A 19,502-nucleotide genomic window follows, 5' to 3' on the forward strand; every position below is an offset into this window, starting at 1 on the left:
TGGGAGGGAGATGACTTAGGTAAAGATGTTATGAAAAGAAATGCATAATGGAAGGCGTATGTCTGTATGGGAAATTTTCCGTACAGTAACAGATCGGCTATTGTACACCAGCTACTATGAAGAGTACTTGGCCTTAGTATTATATGCTACTAGAATGGCCAAGACCTGGGAGAACTTTCTGCTTGTCCGTTGGAACCTGATGAAATGGAAAGTGCAAAACCACAGCAAAACAAAGCTGTTGGCATGGGGATGTATAAACAGACCCGGGCCGTACAAGGGAATGCTCCAGAGATAGAAATACGAGTGCGTAATGTGGCTGAGGGACAGGCCCGGGTCAGAGAGGCAGGGCTGCTGCTAATTCCTGGAGTACACCACAAAACTCCGATTTCCCGGGCTAACTGCATCAAGAGTGGTTGAAAAACTGAAGGCAAAGATGTGTGAAGGGTTTGTTGGCTTTTGTTTGGATCAGCTTATTTATGTCTCCTGTTACTACGTAAAGGCCAAGGGCGAGTTTGAGTCCCGTTGCACGGTTAGCATGTGAGGAAGGATGGCAGAGGGGTATGTCCATACACACTTTCCAGTTCAGATTCCTTCTTTATCTCATGCTAAAGAATCTGTGTAGAGCAGGAGCTCTCCTTTTGGGTATTGCTGGCACTTAGCTGATAGTAACAAATAACCCACCTCCTTGTGGTAGGAGAAACTGGGGCCAGTCCTTCCAATCCGGGAGAGCTCTGGCAGGGCAAAGGGAGCCTGGCTGCTGGATCCAAAGGATCCAAACCCTGCTGCAGGTGAAGGAGGGATGTGCCCAGGGAACGCTGTGCTTCAAATACTTTTAAAGGTCTTCATTGCAGAAAATGTTTTACTAGCAGAGAAGAAAAAGACTTCTTAAATTGTGAACCACATTTTCAGAAGTGGTAAAAGCCAATATAACTTTCTCCCTGAATAATCTGCTTATAGTCGGAGTCTGTTTGTCAGCATAGTTTGCGACTCCTTTGCGCCCTGCCAGGTTCAGGTGTTTGAGGACAGCTCTGGCCACCCCCTCTCGAATCCCATCCTTCTGTAATGGGGAGCGCCTGGAGCTTGCTGCCCTTCCCAGGGTCACTCCTCCGAGCGGCTGGGAGAGCTCTGCGGGAGAGGGCTTCAGGTCGCTGTTAGTGTCAGTCAAAGGCCCCCTTGCTTTGTTGTGTGGCTGAGTGCTACCAAGCTGGTGACGCTCCCCAGGCATCTGCTTCTCTCCCGAATACGGCCGGGCCTTATGTCATCGTCGCAGTCAGCCTTTCAACCCGCTGCCCCCGGGCCGGGGAGCCCCAGGGCGGCAGCAGCGGTTCAGGAGGGAGTTTCCCCGGGGCCCGCCGGCGGGCGGGGGCCGGGGCCGGGGCCGCGCTGGGCGCCGCGGGGGAGGGCAGCGGCTGGGGAACCAAAATAGCAGCTGCCGCTCCGGCCCCGCCGCCTCCCGCGGGCAGCGGCTCTTCCAAAGATGGTCACGGGGCCGCCGGGGAGCGCCCCTCGCCGCGGCCGCGCTGCGCCCGGGCGTAAGTACCGCGCCGGGTAGGCTGAGCGGCGCGGGGCGGGCCGGTCCGCGGAGGGCGGGGGGGGGGCTTCGCGGAGCAGCTCTCCGCTCCGCGGGCGGGGCGCGGACAAAGCCGCGGGGAGCCCGGCGCGGCGGTGGCGGCCGGCGGCCCCGCTCGGCGCGTCCCGGCTGCCCGCGGGTCAGGGCGATGGCAGTGGCCGGGCAGGAGGACTGCGCGTACCTCTACACGGACTCCTCTCACCCCGCCGATTTCCTGGAGGCGTTCCGGGCGTTTTACCTGGACGGGCTGTTCACCGACATCACCCTGCAGTGCGCTTCGGGGGTCATCTTCCACTGCCACAGAGCCGCCTTGGCGGCTTGCAGCAGTTATTTTAAAGCCATGTTCACAGCCGATATGAAAGAGAAATCTAAAAACCAGATCAGACTTCCCGGGCTCAGCCATGCTGTGCTGGAAGCCCTCGTGAATTATGCATACACATCACAGGTCCAGATAACAAAGAGAAATGTCCAAAGCCTGCTCCAGGCCGCAGACCTCCTCCAGTTTGTGTCAGTAAAGAAAGCCTGTGAGCAGTTTCTGGTGAGGCACTTAGATACCGACAACTGCATAGGGATGCACTCCTTTGCCGAATATCACGATTGCTCGGAGCTAGAAAAAGAGTCCAGGCGGATATTGTTGTGGCAGTTTGAAGAAGTGTGGAAGCAGGAAGAGTTTCTGGACGTTGGCAAGGAGAAGCTCTCTTTTATTCTCTCCAGAGAGAATCTCAATGTTTGGAAAGAAGAGGCGGCCATCGAAGCTGTCGTTAAGTGGGTTGCACACAATGTGGAAGAAAGAATTGAAGATGTCTATGAACTGCTGAGCTGCGTCAAAGTGGACGTAGATAACGTGTATTTGAGGTCAGCTTTAAGCCTTCAGAAAAAATGCCGACTTAATGACAGTAAGATAAGGTCACTCGTATATAGTGCCCTGAACTCCAATCCCAAAGGCCTTTCCAGAAGACCCACAGCAGCCATGTATGTGATCGGAGGATATTATTGGCATCCCTTATCAGAAGTGCATGTTTGGGATCCTTTAACCAACGCATGGGTGCAGGGAACAGAGATGCCAGATCACACCAGAGAGAGCTATGGGGTCGCTAGCTTGGGACCAAACATATATGTGACGGGAGGTTATAGAACGGAGAGCATCGAAGCCCTTGACACTGTGTGGATATATAACAGTGAGAGAGATGAATGGACAGAAGGCTGCCCCATGCTCGATGCAAGGTATTACCACTGCACGGTTTCCTTGAGCGGCTGCATCTACGCGTTGGGTGGTTACCGAAAGGGAGCTCCAGTACAAGAAGCTGAGTTCTATGATCCTTTAAAAAAGAAATGGTTTCCCATTGCAAACATGATCAAAGGTAGGTAAGCTTTTTTGTGGTGTCTGTCTCAAATGTCGGCCCTTTCGCGTTTGCCACTTTTAAGTGCCATGGACAGATGCAGGGTTTGATCCAAGTTCTAGTGAAGTCCATGGGAATCTCCTGTTAATGTTCATGGGCTTTGGTTCAGGTCTTTATTAGCCAAACTGCTGCAAAGATCCCAACACTGTGCTGGGCAGAATGCTAGGGTGGAAAAGCAAGCGGTAGTCTCAGTTTAATTTTGTCTTCTTTCAAGAGTAAAATTTCTGTTCAAATTGGAAAGAAATCAGAAAACTACCTGGGATTAGAGTCTATTCAGCAGATGGTCAAAGAGCAAGCTCCAATAAAGGGATTGTATTATTTTGATACAAGATCAGATTACTAAGATTTTCTGTGCAATCACTTATAAAGGTGTCATCTTTATTCTTGCATGCCGTTTCCTCATATTTCAGTGTATCATCTGTTCAGGATCCTTAGTTTAATCTTTAGTGCAAGGATAATGAAAAGCGCTAATACCTGTTTCTAGCAGCCAAAATAGTGATCTATTAAAAATGTATGAATTTGGATCACAGCCTAACTAAAGGGTATTACTTTGTTATAAAATTTATAAAGAAGTATACATTTATCATACATTTTTATAACAATGCAATTATTTACAACTAATTATAAAATTTTACTGTAAGTTGATGCAACATGGTATTTTTCTACATACATGAGGGTTTTGGAGGTATCTGTAACAGGAAAAAACACCATGCTCCTACAACTTTCTTATTGTTCGTATATTTTCCACAAACATTGCTATTATTCTCTTTTTATTTCCTTTAAAAACAGAAATGCTATGCTAATACTGTGAGCAGTTACACATTCTGTGCAGTTGTTTTGTCCTGTTTTCTGTGTGAAACTTCTTATATACTTAAAAACCACACTCATTTCCCATTTTTGGTCCATTTTATCTTGCCCGATCCCTTGTTTTAGTTTGTTTTGTTCTCCTGGAGACCGAGTTAACATGGCTCCATTCTATTTGTGTCCTTGTTTATACGATAGCATCATTAATAATACCATGAGAAAGACTAAAAGTGTCAGAAAAGATAGCTCAAGACAGTGAATGATCTCATCTCCTTGCCACATGAGTGACTTCTAAAAATCTCTTTAACTTAGTGAAATACTAAAAGTAATTCCCTGTTCCAAAACCAATGTGACAATGTGTCTTTAATTACTGCATAAAAATTCTGTGAAATATTGTGTGGCTGTATTATATGCAATATGTATCGGTTACTGCAGTTTTATTTAGTTGCTCTTGACTTATGCTGATAAAACAAGGTGTCTTGACAAGTTTATTTAATTTCACATTCAGTTAAATACTTGCAAGCATAATTTCATTCTCAAATATTTCATTCTCAAATTAACAAGTCATTTGAAATGGGATGTGGATGGAAGTGACCGTGGTTATTGTGTGCAGTCTGAAGGTGTGACTTTCACACTGTGTACAGGTGTTGGAAATGCCACTGCCTGCGTCCTGCATGAAGTCATCTATGTAACCGGAGGTCACTATGGGTACAGGGGAAGCTGCACCTATGATAAAATCCAGAGATACCATTCAGGTAGCAATGAGTGGAGTATAGTCACCACAAGTCCGCATCCAGGTAAACAATAATTTCTGTAAGGAGCATAGAGCTTGATTTGATTACTTGTATCTGGGAGTCTTTAAGCCCACTTAGAGTTTCTGGCATGTTCCTAATAAAAGGAGCAATGCCTTTTGGGCAGCAAGGGCCAGAGTGGGATCATCTGCCATTTCCAGACTCCTGAGAGGGCAAGGGGAGACCCTCTTTAAGCATCTGTTCTATAGAAATCACTGTATAAATACTGAACTAAGGAATGGCTGCATTCTATTAAATAATATGGTAAACTAACTTTCTATAATTTTCTATCTATTCATAGGCATTTGGCAAAAATAATTTATATGAATTTTAAAAGTATTTTATCTTTGTTCTGCATTTGGTAACAGTAAGTTTTTAAAGCAATTCTCACTAAGTACTGGTGCTCAGGTCTCTATCTTCTGTAATGCCTTGAGCTTGCTTTCACCAAGTGTAGCAGAAAATCCTGAGGTGTCTCCTAAGCTCAGTGAAGAAACTCAGCCACCCTCAGTGGTGCCCAGTGTTTGTCACATAGCTACAGTTTAAGTTAACATTATCATGCTGAGTTGAACTCTGTTCCTTTCTTCCTGAAGAATACGGATTGTGTTCAATTACATTACAAAACAAGATCTATTTTGTGGGTGGACAGACCACAATCACGGACTGCTATGACCCAGAGCAAAACGAATGGAAGCAGATGGCTCACATGATGGAGAGAAGGATGGAGTGTGGCGCGGTGGTTATGAACGGATGCATCTATGTTACAGGAGGATATTCCTATTCAAAAGGAACATATCTGCAGAGCATTGAGAAGTACAACCCTGAACTGAATAAATGGGAAGCAGTAGGTAATCTTCCCAGTGCTATGCGGTCACATGGCTGTGTCTGTGTGTATAACGTGTAAACATTTAATTTTCATATTGCTGCTATAGAAAACAGCAGATGCAATATTCATAGTAGTACTGATTACCTCATGAATGAGAAGTCTAATACAATCTCTTAGCACACATCATTAAAAACTAGGTATAATTTGTCTTTATTTTAAACAATTCAGAAATATAAATGTGGTAACAAGATTTCCATATATTTTTCAGTCCAATCATTCTTTGTCATGAAAGTTTTCAAATGACTCTCTTACAACACTTTGTGCAGCTATATAGGAACCACTGTGACAGATTTGTTTTCATTAATCCCTGGGTGGAACTATAATCTGGTGCTAAGGTGAGTAAAGCCATACAAAATACTCTGTGTTTCTGTGGACCATTGGGCTTAAGATGAAATCTTTGACACTCCGAAGGTAGCTATAGAAATGGTTCATTGCCACAAGCTAAGCGTAGGGTACATACAGAGCAATATCACTTCGGTAACTAGGTTATCACATCCAGAAATCATGGGGAGTTATAGAATGCCTCTAATTCTACCTTCAAATGCCAGAATGGAGAAGAGCAGAGGCTGGGAATGCAGGAAGAAATGTCATGCAGTAGCCCCAGAGCACAAGCTGAAAGCATGCACTAGTTTTCCAGAAGGAGAACAGTGCTCTGCAGTACGAGGCAGTTTGAGAAAAGTGCCCGCTTTGCCTTTCTCACACTGGCAGGGCCCTTGAGAAATAAAAAGACTCTGCATGGCTTTGCAATGGGCTCTTTGGCTGATGCACAAGTATTGGTGATTTTTTGTTTTTCAGGGAAAAGCCTTACCGTGGTAACTTCTTTAAAATCAAATTTAAGATGTGTGTCTTTGTGGAATGGAAGGAGGAAATGAGAGAGACTGGAAAGTTGCTGACATCCTCCTGAGACACAAACTTCTCTATTTTGTTTAATACCATTCAGTCTTTTTAAAGTGCTAAACTGTGACTTAAGCAAAGGTGACAGCTGAAGAAACTTGTCAAAATATATTACGCGTGGAGAAATTAAATGCTAGGTGGTCCACTGGATTTATTTATTATTTCTCTCAAAATGTAATACGAGATCTTCAAATTCTGTCTAGAAAGCAACTTGAGATGGGCAGGAAGGTCATCATTTTGTCACCTCTCCACTGGGAGACTCCTGTGGCAGGCTCCCAGCACAGCATGGCAGTGCCAGTGCCAGCAGAAAGCAGAATCCATAGGTAGTATTTAAATAGCTGGTGTTTTGACCCTGCCATTCCCACCCTTCTCACCAGTCCTTGTTTTGCATCCTGCCATGTAGGTAGTAATACAACTGCATTTGACTGAATCGTTATCGCAGTGACTTCTTAGGGTTTGTTTTCACCCCATAGCTTGTAATGTGGGGCTTGTTATTATTATATTACTGTAATGTGGGGCTTGTTATTAGCCCGGTTCCCTGAGGGAGCAAGGTGCAACCGTGTTGTCTTTCTGTGCGTGTGTCAGCTCCCCTCTAACACTGGATTCACTTGTCTGGGTTCAGCCATGTTCTGCAGGGAGGTATAGGCCTTAAAAATACACAATTTTTTCAGGTTTTATGAAAATTAGGAACAGCTTAGAGTGGGGAGAGAGAGACTGAAAGGAAGCACGAGTTGTATGGAAAGTACAAGATGGCAAAGCCTTCCCAGTGCCGAGGAGGTGGCTGCAAGGAGCGTTCCTGCTCTTTCGTGCCTTTGCTGCCCTCTCCCAGTCCTGCTTCAGCTGCCGTGGGGCCGCGCAGTCGATAGCGGTGATCCAAATTAAGAAATGCCTTGGGGAGCACAGAGGCTCTTTTAGCCCAGATCAGTTCCCCAATCCAGTTTATAAAATGACAGCAGAAACAGCTGTTAGACATTGGCATGAGAGGGAGGGACAACACATGGCTGCTGTAGGGTGTGGTGGGAACTTCCTACACCAGCACTGCCACCAGAAATGAAATTTTGGCTTTATTGGATTTATCAGATATGATGGAAGCAGCTTTCCAAGCAGGTAAGCCCTGAGTTTGTAATATTTCTTTTTCTTGATCATAAGCATTTTGAACATTTTTTCCTTCTGTCATATTTTTGTACTGTTTCTCACTTTGCATTTGACTGCTGCTGGCAGGCAGCACTCAACTCTGAGCTTTGATGTGAAGTTCTGTGGTGTAGATATAGTTCTTGTTTTGATGTCTTTGTGTGTCACCTTACTATGTCGGAAGCTCATGTGTGCGTGAGTTCAGCATTTTGCTTTGTTAGCTGTCCCACTGAGAGCTATTTAAGGATCCAATGGAATTTGTTTAAAGACTTTAAACTGTAAAGAGGTGTGGGGAATTGAGCTCTGATGCTGTTTGAAATGTGTGGGCCGGGCAGGTGGGCAAAAGAAATAAAATGAATTTGTTTCTCCTGGAAGTCTCCACAGCTGAGAATTATTCAAAGGCCAGGTGGAGATTTAAAGGACAACATTGCAAGAGCATGAAGGTGATCTTTGTATTGAACAAAACCTCAGTGAACTCAATGTGTGTATGTAATTCTTTAGTGCAAAATAGGTACCCATGAAGCTTCGTGTTTGTCAAAAAACATAGGCATAGGACAGCTGCTTGTGGCTGGCCCTGAGGTTTGTTACGGCCCGTATGCTGTCACCAACAGTTGGTAAATTGGTGAAAGGATGTAAGAAGGCGGCAAGGACTCACAAAACCTCACAGCATCCACCTGTCCGCAGCTGCTAAACTAGGTGCTTAATGTTGGTGAAAGAGCGCTGCTGCTCCGGGGTTGGAGCACAGGCACTGGAAGCCAGAGTGCTTTCTCCCTCTGGGCACCCTGCCGGCGAGCGATGCGCTGCTTCTCCGCCTCAGCGGAACTGCAAAGTGAAAAAAAGCCCTTTAGTTCCGACAGGGTAGGAGAGAATGTGCTGATCTGGCATAAACGAAAGTCATTGAGACTTCTACCTAGGGCTTCAGATAAGTCCTAATTTTTTGGAGATTTTTGAATGCTTTAGAATAAATGGAATGTAAAAGTTCAGACTCACTGTTAAATTTTAACTGGTGCTATTTTTTATAATAACCTACAATGCCCTTCTAAATCAGCTCATGACCGTAGCACATCCCAAGAAAGCGTGTGGCAATCGTGTCTTGAGCACAGGCAGGAGTAGGAGTTCAGGGAGAGGAACAGGAGTTCTGGCTCTTGGCCAGCGACGGTGCATCCTACGGGAGGTGGAAGGCTCATGAGTGGGGGGTCTTCAGCCGTCCGTGTGGCACATTTTTAGTAATAAGCTGAACGTGAACGCTAAATTATTGTGCTCTCGGACCTGTATTATGGTAGTCACCGTTTTACTGTTTCGCTGGTCAACTAGGAAATGAACTAATACAGAAGTCGCATCAGTGAAGTCAGTACTATTTATTAGAATTTTTATCTGTGTGATCCCCATGTTTGTAGCACTATAGATGTCTACAACCCATCTATGGTACTTAAGTGAATGTTTGTAGTATTTAATAAACGTAAATATAGCACCAGCGTACAAATAGAAGCTTTTAAATTGCTCTTTCTGTTAACCGTGCAGAAGCACGCGAACACCCGGAGAGGTGCCGGTGGCAGGCGCTGGGGCCTGTCGGTGCGTTAAGCGCACGGCCACACCAGCCCTTCCCACCGCTGCTTGTGCCTTCCCTGCCGCAAAGAATAAACACGAACGCATATGCCGCTTCCCGTTGCCCGTTTCCCAAACCGTTCCGCGCGCAGGGGCTCCTCTGGCCGCGCGCACCGGCGGACGAGGGGAGCGGGACGGGCTGCTTGGGGCGGGGCGTCCGTGGGGCGGGGGGCCGGCACCAGAGGCCCCAGCTGGGGCCCGGCCCCGCCGCAGGCTCAGCCGCCTCAGGCACGCAGGAGGCGCCGCGCGTGCTGCCGTGCCCGGGCCAGGCCCGCGCCGCTGCCGAACGGCCCCGCCCCGGAAGCGGCGGCCACGTGAGGGGCGGGCGGAGGCTGCTGGGCCGCGCGGGGCCGACTGCGGCCTTTAAAGCGGCGGAGCGGGGCCGCGTGGGGGCTGGTTCCGGAGCTGCGGCAGGTTAGTGCTCGGGGCGGCCTCTCGTCCCCGCGCCGGGCGGCTGCGCGTGGGGGATGGTGCTGCGCGGGCGCCCTGCTAGGCCCGGCCCGGCCCCGCTCAGAGGAGCGGCGGGCCGTGCCGGGGCAGGGCGGGTGGCGGGGCCTGCGGGGCTGCTGGCGGCACTCCCCGCTGGCGGGCCGGGAGGGAGGAGTCCCCGGAGCGTGGGAGCGCGTGCTGCCCCTCTTCCCCCGGCTCGGGCAGGAGCGCGGTGCGGGGCCCAGCCGTGCCCGGCGGAGGAGGGGTGAGCTGCCGCCGCTCCTTCGCTCGCAGCGGTGCCGGCGCGGCGGTTACACGCCGGAAGCGCCTCGCGCGGCGTTGCGGCGCGTGCGATTCGCCGCTCGTATTATAGCGCTGCGCGGTGCGTCCTGTGCGCCCAGCGCTGAGGGCACCGCTCCAGCACGTGCGGTGCCAGCGCGGCTCCCGCCCTCCTGCGCGCCAGGGGCCGCGGGCTGCCCCCGCCTGCGGGCGCCCCGGGCCCGGCCCCGCGGGAGCAGCCCCGAGCGCCGCGCCGGGCGGGCGGGCTGAGGGCAGCGGGCGGGCTGCAGCCAGGCTGAGGTGTCCGCTGGGCGGGAACCTTGGCCACGGGGCTTGGGGGTGTCTGAAGAGGGGTGTGTTGGCGCTGTAGGAGTATAAAAGTATCTTAGAACAAACTGATGGTCTCCTAGGATGGACGTAAGGTTCGGGAGCCGGCATCTCTATTACTTTATTGGGGAAACTTCTGTTTAAATAAAGCCTTTCACTCTATTACAGTAATGATAAAACCAGTTAGTCTGCAACAAAGCTTTGTCCAGACCTTGAATCTGTAAACTAAATGACTGATAAGATGAAAATCCACTTGAGAGTTCTTTTGGGCTGATCTAGCTAATACAGCGTGGGATCAAATTGTTCCAGTTAAAGGGCTTGACCATCATTTTCCATCTGTAATTTAAATCTCAGGCCTATTCGCATTATTTTAACTTGTTTGCATTTTGAGTAGTACTGATACAGACTGTTGGCACGCAGAAGGAACAACTCAGTGTGGTCTACTAAGAAAGCACTTACAATAAAATCTTATGTAGGATTTTGCATGCTGTTCAGACTGTGGTGGTTCTTCAGTGGAGCTACTTTTCATCAGTCTTCCTTGCTGCACAGCAACTGAAAACTATTGATCTGGAAGTTGGATCCAGAAGACTAGCTTGTGCCAAATGACTGAGCTAAGGTGTCTGAAGTGAGCATGTGCAGCAAGACTAGATTTTTTCTTAAATTAGAAGACTGCTTCTGCTTTTATTCTAAATAGGTTAGAGCTTGATCAGTGTCTGAACTGAAATCCACGTGTGGCAAGCTTGAGTCTTAGTCTTGCCAACCGTTTGTTGTTACTTGCAGGTGAACGGGCGCTTTTTAGAAAAAACTTTTCCAGGTGTAAGACTTAATCTGAAGGACTTGTCCCAGGTCTTGTGTTGTTTCACACTTCTGTACAGTTTGTTTTTTACCTTGAAAATACTGTTACGGAAACAGACTTTGTTTTTCATCTCTTTTTAGCAGTGGAGCTGAGCCTTATTATGTGGAAAGTGAGTTGCTGATTCTGGGTATTTTGGTACCCGGAGTGAGGCAGACTGGGAGAGTGGTGCACTATGAGAGCTGGGGAAGTGCAAGAAAGACAGGTATTCAAGGATATAACAAGGCTGAAGGAGTTTAGGTGGCAGAAGCTAGGTGACGACAAAAGCATATGTTCTTTCATTATGCTTCACAGCACTATTATCTTGGCATTTGTTAATGGCTTCTTGGGTGTCCAGCAGTAAAAACAAGGCCGTCCTGTATATTTCAGACTGGTGTGGTTTTTGGCAAGGCTAGAAAAGCCAGGCTACCCTGGAGAGGTTAGGGAGGGGGGTGTCTCTCAAAATGATGAAATCAAAGCAAAGTCAACAGCTTTACAAACTGATTCTCTTTTAACTATACTATCTCAGATGTGTGACCTCTGTGTAATCCTCACCTCATTAACTGGCGTAGAACTGCTGGTTATTTGGCAGCATGCAGCCAAAAGGTCCCAAGTTTTATTTTAACGACAACTTGTACTAAGGGAAAACTTGCTCCAAGAAATCCATGCACCATTCAGTATGACAGGTAAACCAGCAAAGGCCACTGAAGGAGCAAGCAGGTACAGCCTACTAGGAGGGTGGCCTGTATTTCACACTACAGAAGTGTACAGAGCAGCTGTCTCCACTCAGCTCACTCTTGTGTATGCTCTCAACAGCATACTTGAGACTGGCTGTCCAAATGGAAGGGGTTGAGGGAAGATTCCTCTGTCCAGCTCAGTCTGTATTTTGGTGTGCACCAGCAGATTGTCTCTGCTCTAAAGTTCCAGAACATATTGTTAATGCATTTTTCTTAAAAAATGGGATACAGGATTAAAAATTAATTTTTTCCCCAGAATATGCAAGAGAGCAAAACTTTTCACATTTCTTAGTAAATTAGTATGCCGTCTTACATGTTAATTGAGCTGTACTGTGAAAAGCACCCATAAGAAAATGGTTCACTTAAATTTATGTTGCCTAGTGCTTTAAAAAAGCTGCTGCACCTGGAGAAGAGACTTAGCAATGCAAGTTAGATCACCAAACTGAGGTTTGAGAATATGAAGATTCACATAGCTGCCATTCAGTACTTTTTTTTTTTGGACCTCGAGGGTATAGTTTGATGTCTAATCTAACCCACTACAACTGCTTGCTGCCACAGAAGGGTGTTTCTGATTTTTTTTTTTCTCTCTCTTGTCCTCCCTGCCCTAACAGCTCCATCAACAGTGTCTTCTACAAGCCGAATCAAGTCAATGATACATTTATCTAATGAAATTGTACTTACCTTTCTTTGGTGGGTTAACTTTCTGTTGGATCACGTGTTACAGTAGCACACAAGGAGTGTGGTCAATTAGTTGATCCAATGGAAAAAGCCGAGACTAGTCCATAGACTGCCATTAAATTACACCAAATTAGGCAAAATAGAACACTGATTTCTCTCACATGTCAGGTGTTGCAGGGGAGTGTCAAGATAGTGCCAGCACCTGAATGTGATGGTGAACTAAGTCTCCTGTAGGTCAGGCTGGCTCATGTGAGACATCTCTAAAGTAACTGTAACTGTTAGCTTGTGTACTATGGCCTGGATTTTTGTAAAGTGCATTACAGACAAACAGATCATGCTCTGAGCATAGCTGTCAACTAACAGTTGCTGAAATCATGCTTTAAAATCATGCTTTAAAGAGTGTTAGAATGTTAGGTACAGGTGGAAGTCCAGTAGTGGAGACTGGGATGCAAATTTTAAGGCTGTAAGTGCCTAGATTAAAAAGAATGACAAGCAAGTTAAAGGATGCAACGTAGCCTTGAGATCAGGAAGAGGAAGAAATGGGAATACTACAGTAGGTTGCACAATGATAGGTGAATTAAACTACTAAAATAAGAAGATGGGGCTGCCAGGCGGGTGTTCTGATGAAGAACATAATTTCTTGTGACAAGGGAGTCTCGGGAGTTTTCCCTGCTTCTATGTTGTCAGTCATCTTGATGCTCTGAAAGACGTTACTGTCCTGTGAGTGGCAGAAAAGCAGAATGTGTATGTTTAAATCTCCCATTAAACCATGCAAGACGCAAGTGCAAACCCATCTTTGCCAGTAGTCTTAATGATCACTGATCTGTCAACTGGGGTAACTGGAGGCCATGAAACTGCTTCATTTTCTGTAGCTGGATTTAACAAAGGTGATAGTGCCCAAAGGGAGAAAGAAGAAATCTGTGCTTCAGAGTTCAAAACTGAATTCAAACCGATTTCCGACAGCTTTATAAAGCTGCACTTTTCCTCAACAATTACTCTTTACACTCTAGCCTTATCTTAAGAGCAACTAGATAAACATTTTCTGATCCCAGTTAACTTTCTGGCAAGTAGCTGCTTTTTTTTACCAACCTTCTAGTGCACGTAGTAACTGTATCTGATGTACTGGGATTATGCGCTTAATGCCAGTTAAGGGAAGAAGTTACTTTAAAGTTAAAACACCTTACCTCTTATCAAAGATGCTTGATTCGGTATTCATGAAGAACTCTAGTAAAGATAAGTTTGTAAAGGAGAGAACTAGACATTTTTAGGATGTACTAGTAAATGCAGATATTTTCGTTCCTTCCTCCAGGAAGTACCTTGAACTTCCAAAGGTTAATTAGGAGGCAGAAACTTCAGAAAAGTTTCTAGTTTTACCTATTCAGGAATATTAAACTATTTTTTGTTATTGATGTTTTGCCTACTGATGAGAGGTTGGATTTGACTTAAAAGAACAAATGATGCTGGCTCTCAGGTTTGTTGCCGTTAGGTACCAACTGAGGATCTGTGGCTAGAAAAAGGTAAAAAATGCTGGCACTTTACAGCATTAGTTGTTTACTTATCTTGAATGTAGAATGCCAAATGCTGCCTTAACAACCAAAGTATTTTACTACTTTTTTTTTTCCACTTGTTTCATAGTTTCCCCTTGGAGTTCTGCAGTCATGTTTAAAGTTAGCTCACAAGCATAAACATATGGCTAAAGAACTTGTCTCTTATCTTGTTTAGATGAGGCTGCAGTGAAATGCAATGCTATACAAATGTAAGTCTGTAGAAAGTACTATTTAATACTTAGTGCCTTTGTTCTATATTCTCTTCAACACAGCTGATGAAAATGGCTGAAAATGGAGATGGTGAAAACATGTCTATTTTGGAAACCAAAATCTGTCAGCAAATTGAGGTAAGTTCAATTTATAGTTTGGGATCTGGACTGAGATGTAATTTTGGAGACATTCATTGGTAGGGACTTGGCTAATGGGAAGTTAACTTCATAGGCAGGTAGACTTGAATCTTCAGCTTTTTCAGAAATGTCTATCACAGGTCTATGACAGGTATTTAGTATACTTTAAGGTAATTCATAACTGTAGTCTAAATTGGAAGTTATACTTGTCTAGAGTTGCCTGTAAGACCACCATTTAAAAACACAAAAGGTTTAACTTGCTAGTGTTTTAGGTGCTATAGCAAGTGAATGTGTCATTGAACAATTTATTACTATGTTCACTGGGATCATTCTCTCTATGCAAACAGGAAGAGGCATTTTAATTCTATATGACTTAATTTGGGGGGGGGGAATCCTCCTACTCGGGAATCTGTGCTGGTCAAAATATTAGCACATTGCGTAACTTGCTATTATGATCTACTGTTTTGTAATGTACTGCTACAAATTACAACTAAACTTACCTGCCTACTTTAGATTAACTACTTCTCACTCTAGAGGCTTGGAGGGTTACCCTATAATGGAAGACTGAGCACATCAGTTAAAATGACATCTAGAACAAAACTTTTCCTGAAGGACAAAAACACAGCTGCATGTGAATCCCTGTTAGCATGTGGAGCTGTAGTCATTATTTATGGAAGAAAAAAAAAACAACCAAAAAAGAGATTGAGAAGAAATAGTTGTCCAAGCTAGACTTGTGGTAATGTGAGTTTGAGGTATACTAAAGGGAGAGGTATTTTTGTAAAACTTGCACTGACTTTTTAAAGCACAATGATATTGGTGGAAACACTCTAAACTTACCCTGTGGCTTCAAGTATTTGACCCTAGTTAGATGACTGCTAGTAAGCAAAAGATTCTGTTGAACTTGCCTGTATTGTACTGAATTGCCTTCCTATGCTGGACATGATCAAAATGAGAACATAGTAGATTAAAATAAAAACAATTATTTTATCGTACAGTGTTTTCTTGAATGAGATCTAGAAACTCTAGTCTATGCGTATGATTTCTCTGTGTGGCAAATACAATGTTCTTGCTTATACATTCCTTAAATAAGGGCTAAAACCTGAATCTGTTGGTGACAAATTTGACTCTTGACTCTGCAGAGCTTGATCAAGTTGATGAATAATTATGTTAATGGCATAAGCTTCATGCCTTTCCTACACAAAACTGCAGTCTAACTTTGCCTCATTAGTCCCACTGGATGAAGCGCTGGGTTTTTTTTGCAACTAACTTTTGGAAAAGTATCATATTAAAGCAGGAAGTCATAATTTCAGAATTTCTAACTGTTCAGATTAATGAATTTTGGTATGTCTTAATCCACTGCAGTAAGTTGTCAGATGAAAATGAGCTTTTAAGACTGAATATTCAAAGACAAATCTCTGTCCCTGCCTCCCTCCCCCTTCTTTTTTGCAGTACTATTTTGGCAACCACAATCTACCAAGAGACAAGTTCCTAAAGGAACAGATCAAACTAGATGATGGATGGGTGCCTTTAGAAGTAATGATCAAATTCAACAGGTAAAACAAAGTCGAACTAATCTGGATGCAGTAACTTCCAGCTGCTTGTCTCTATTTGGGGCTAAATGTCCCTGGTCTGCATGTGCAACTCCTATTGCTGTTCTAACGTTTGGCTTCAGCTTTGTAATTTGTAATAACCTCTGTCTGCTTACTCAATAGGTTAAGTCGCCTTTCGAAAGATTTCAGTGTTATTGTAGAAGCACTAAGAAAATCCAAGACTGGTTTAATGGAAATAAACGAAGACAAAACTAAAATCAGAAGATCTCCAAACAAACCCCTTCCTGAATTAAATGACCAGTATAAGGCTGCAATTAAAAACAGATCTGTATATGTTGTAAGTAAACTTATTCCTTTGCTCTGTGCTGTTCTGCATGACTTTGACTGAAAACCATGTAAGTAAAGCTTGAATTAACTCATACGAGATAGGTTATCATTTCTGACTGTCAGTTTGTTGCATATAATTGAATCTTGTTGCTATCTCGCAGAAAGGCTTTCCACTAGATGCAACTCTTGATGATATCAAAGAATGGCTTGAGGATAAAGGTCCAGTTGAAAACATTCAAATGAGGAGAACATTGCAGAGAACATTTAAGGTAGCTCTTGCAATGAACAGTTAGACCTGGGGCAGAGATCCCCCCCGGACAACATTCTGTTCAATTACTCTAACACTGAATGTCTCTTACTATTTAACAGGGCTCAATATTTGCAGTTTTTGACAGTGTTGAATCTGCTAAGAAGTTCACAGAGACCCCAAACCAGAAGTACAAAGACACAGAGTTGATAGTACTTTTCAAGTAAGTCTACTTACCTGATGTATGAACTAATAATGGTCAAGGGTGGATTTAGACAAGAACTGAGAAGTGTAAGTTTCTACACTGTTGTACAGGTATTGATAGCTGTACGTTTTGGAGACTAGCATCTCAACTCTGCAAGATAATCTCAACTGTTTCTTGGCTACTGCTGTCTTACAAAGTAATTATAATGAAATACTTTGTGGTATTAACTTAGCTTATATTCTGTTGAAGGGAGGAGTATTGTACAAAGAAGAATGAAGAAAGGAGACAAAACAAAGTAGAAGCTAAAGCAAGAGCTAAACAGTAAGTCATTATTAATTGAAGTGCTTGGTTTTGCTCACCTGACCATACTTGAACCAACGCTTAACTAACTTAACTTTTCTACAGGGAAAAAGAAGAAAAACAGAAACAAGCAGCGGATGCTGAAATGGTATGTGTTTCTTCAATCTCTATACCTGAAAACTATGCAGTGCTTGCTTTTGTATGGCTTTTCAAACCACACATAACAAACATGTTCCTGCAGGTACATTTTGTAAAGCTAACATGTGGGATATTCATTCAGAGTTTGAAATTCTGTAATATAGAGCACTTCCTAGAAAGCCACTTCAGCTTTTCCAACTAATCTACAGTAAGACTTTGTTTTGTCATGCTATTTAATCTTATTTTCAAGATACTAATTTTGTTTAAAGGATCATATCCTGAATTTAAATTGTAAGGCATGTTTACCTGTTCAGAAGTGATCCTAAATGCAGCACTGAGATGATCGTTCTTCTGTGGTATTTAAAGGATCCAGTATATAGATTTTCAACCTGAGGTATCAGCCTTCAGAAAACTGTTTTGTAGAATTTAGAGTGTAACACTTATGGGAAAGGAGTCCTAAGTTCCACATAAATGTATCACAGTAAGCAAAGAAAGATTTTTAAAGGAAAAAAAAGAAAAAAAAAAAAAAAAAAGAAAAAGGGTTACTGATGGTGCTAAGGGCGGGGGGGGCGACTTCAACTGCCTATTTATCACTGTCGTGTTTTAATAGTCTTAGGATTGAGGGGAAAAAATGAATATTCAAGCTTGACTCTTCAGCAAAAATGTGGGGTCTTTTTTATTTCCTTTAGAAGTCTCTGGAAGAAAAGACAGGATGTCTTCTGAAGTTTTCTGGTGATCTAGATGATCAAACATGCAGAGAAGATCTCCATGATGTATTTTCTGATCACGGAGAAATCAAATGGATACACTTTGTCAGAGGTGCAAAGGAGGTCAGTAGAATCTTGGACAAGGAGTTAAGATCTCTGTATACAAAGTTTGAAACTGAATGATTAAATGCTTGTTCTCTTATGTAATCAAATAAGAAATTATTTATTTGACTTGCGGAATTGCAGAATATTTAGAGAATTACATTCCCTTAAATTCCTTCAAAAGAACAGGTAAAGGTTCCAGCCTTCTCAGGTGATACTGTCAAAACCGAGACTGAGAATGTTTGTTAGGACAGTCTGAGGGGTTTGCTTCAGTCTAGACATGTTTTGCATCATGCAAGAGTAATGAACTTGCTGAAGTACCTAACAGGATACGTAGTTCATCATTGTAGCTGAATGTTTTTGCAGTAAGATTCAAATGCAAATACCACTCTTCTTTTTTTTAAGGGAATCATCCTATTTAAGGATATTGCAAAAGAAGCTCTGGAAAAAGCTAAAGAAGCACATAATGGAAACTTACAGCTTCGGAACAAGGATGTTACATGGGAAGTGCTAGAAGGCGATGCAGAGAAAGAATCTCTGAAAAAAATACTGGAAGATCAGCAAGAATTGTTGAAACAGAAAACAAAAGGTCCTCCTTTTATTGGTTTAAGCATTTATAATGTCCTAGAAGTGGCATTGTGTGAAAGTAACTGTAAATAGTGAATACATACTAAACTAACTGTAAAGCATACTTTCAAGCTTGCCAGTTAAAAGACATGATACAAAGTTCCTGACATCTCATATCCCCACAGGACGCAAAATTAAAGGAAAAGGAAGAGGGGGAAAGATACCTCAGGGTGCACACAAAGGAAAAGTACAGTTTCAGGGCAAGAAAATAAAGTTTGAGAATGAAGAAGAAGGTGGTGAAGATAATACTAAAACAGGTATGTCATTCTGTGCACTGGATGCAGCTTCTTTAGAACATGGAGGTACTTTCTGGAGAAGTACTCATGTTTTTCTTACAAGTGTTTCAGATTTGGCCCTACATTGTGGTATTTCTGCCCTCTTGTCAGTATCAGTAAATTAACTTTAAGGGTCTTGTGCTTGATAATTACTAGATAGCTGAGGCTGTACTGCAGGGCTGTTCAAAATAGTCTGCATTGAAAGATGGCGGTTGTCAACAACATTACATAACTGTACGTACAGACCCAGGCTCTTGAGTGGTGATTTGTTTTTTCGTTGAGGATATGAGAAGACAAATAGTTCTGCATATTGGTATTTAGCTTGGAGAAGATGAAGAGCTAAGCTTCTGTTCATTAGATATGGCACCTGCTTACCCTACTCCTGTTAGACTGTATTCCTTCACAGCAGCAGGGCAGGTAAGATGAAGTTATACAGGGAAGCAGCTCTTCAAAGTTGGCGTTTTAGAACATCTGAAAGCCTTAAGTCACAATAATAAGTAAACCCTCTAGAATAGCAGTGGCTGTGGATAAACTAGGACTCAAACTTACATGGTAGGAAGGGTTTGTCTTTGTTTTTGGTTTTTGTGTTTTTTTTTTTTTTTAGAAGATTTCAGGTAATACTGAAGTGCTTTCCTTTACCATAAATGACTACATATTCAATCTTGCAGAACCAGCAAGTCCCAAGAAGAGACCACTAGATGAAATGGAAAAAGAAGGACCTGCACCAAAACAACTGAAAACAGAAAACGGAGATGGAGATCAGTAATACT

The 19,502-nt window shown here is 43.7% G+C and overlaps 2 protein-coding genes across 2 annotated transcripts; both read left to right on the forward strand.

Annotated features, from left to right (window-relative positions):
• Positions 1–1,690: 1,690 nt before the first annotated feature.
• Positions 1,691–7,822, forward strand: KLHL23 (kelch like family member 23). The gene is made up of 3 exons (XM_009820036.2): positions 1,691–2,931; positions 4,419–4,571; positions 5,156–7,822. Exons 1-3 carry the CDS (start codon positions 1,719–1,721, stop codon positions 5,464–5,466), a joined length of 1,677 nt encoding a protein of 558 aa, XP_009818338.2. The 5' UTR covers positions 1,691–1,718; the 3' UTR covers positions 5,467–7,822.
• A 1,612-nt stretch (positions 7,823–9,434) lies between these two features.
• SSB (small RNA binding exonuclease protection factor La) lies at positions 9,435–19,500 on the forward strand. The gene is made up of 12 exons (XM_059820395.1): positions 9,435–9,492; positions 14,180–14,254; positions 15,704–15,807; positions 15,967–16,141; positions 16,293–16,400; positions 16,501–16,601; positions 16,833–16,904; positions 16,989–17,031; positions 17,711–17,851; positions 18,236–18,419; positions 18,583–18,714; positions 19,401–19,500. Exons 2-12 carry the CDS (start codon positions 14,183–14,185, stop codon positions 19,496–19,498), a joined length of 1,230 nt encoding a protein of 409 aa, XP_059676378.1. The 5' UTR covers positions 9,435–9,492; positions 14,180–14,182; the 3' UTR covers positions 19,499–19,500.
• The last annotated feature ends 2 nt before the right edge of the window (positions 19,501–19,502 follow it).

This window comes from Gavia stellata, chromosome 8, assembly GCF_030936135.1.
Source record: "Gavia stellata isolate bGavSte3 chromosome 8, bGavSte3.hap2, whole genome shotgun sequence".
Taxonomy (NCBI): Eukaryota; Metazoa; Chordata; class Aves; order Gaviiformes; family Gaviidae; genus Gavia; species Gavia stellata.

What these genes read in the sequence shown, in the direction of transcription:
- KLHL23 (XM_009820036.2), top strand. Translation starts at nt 1,719, where the DNA reads ATGGCAGTGGCCGGGCAGGAGGACTGCGCGTACCTCTACACGGACTCC. An exon ending in CATTGCAAACATGATCAAAG is followed by an intron (nt 2,932 to 4,418) that starts GTAGGTAAGCTT and finishes CACTGTGTACAG; the next exon opens with GTGTTGGAAATGCCACTGCC. An exon ending in CACCACAAGTCCGCATCCAG is followed by an intron (nt 4,572 to 5,155) that starts GTAAACAATAAT and finishes TTCTTCCTGAAG; the next exon opens with AATACGGATTGTGTTCAATT.
- SSB (XM_059820395.1), top strand. Translation starts at nt 14,183, where the DNA reads ATGAAAATGGCTGAAAATGGAGATGGTGAAAACATGTCTATTTTGGAA. An exon ending in GTAATGATCAAATTCAACAG is followed by an intron (nt 15,808 to 15,966) that starts GTAAAACAAAGT and finishes CTTACTCAATAG; the next exon opens with GTTAAGTCGCCTTTCGAAAG. An exon ending in TGAAGATAATACTAAAACAG is followed by an intron (nt 18,715 to 19,400) that starts GTATGTCATTCT and finishes TCAATCTTGCAG; the next exon opens with AACCAGCAAGTCCCAAGAAG.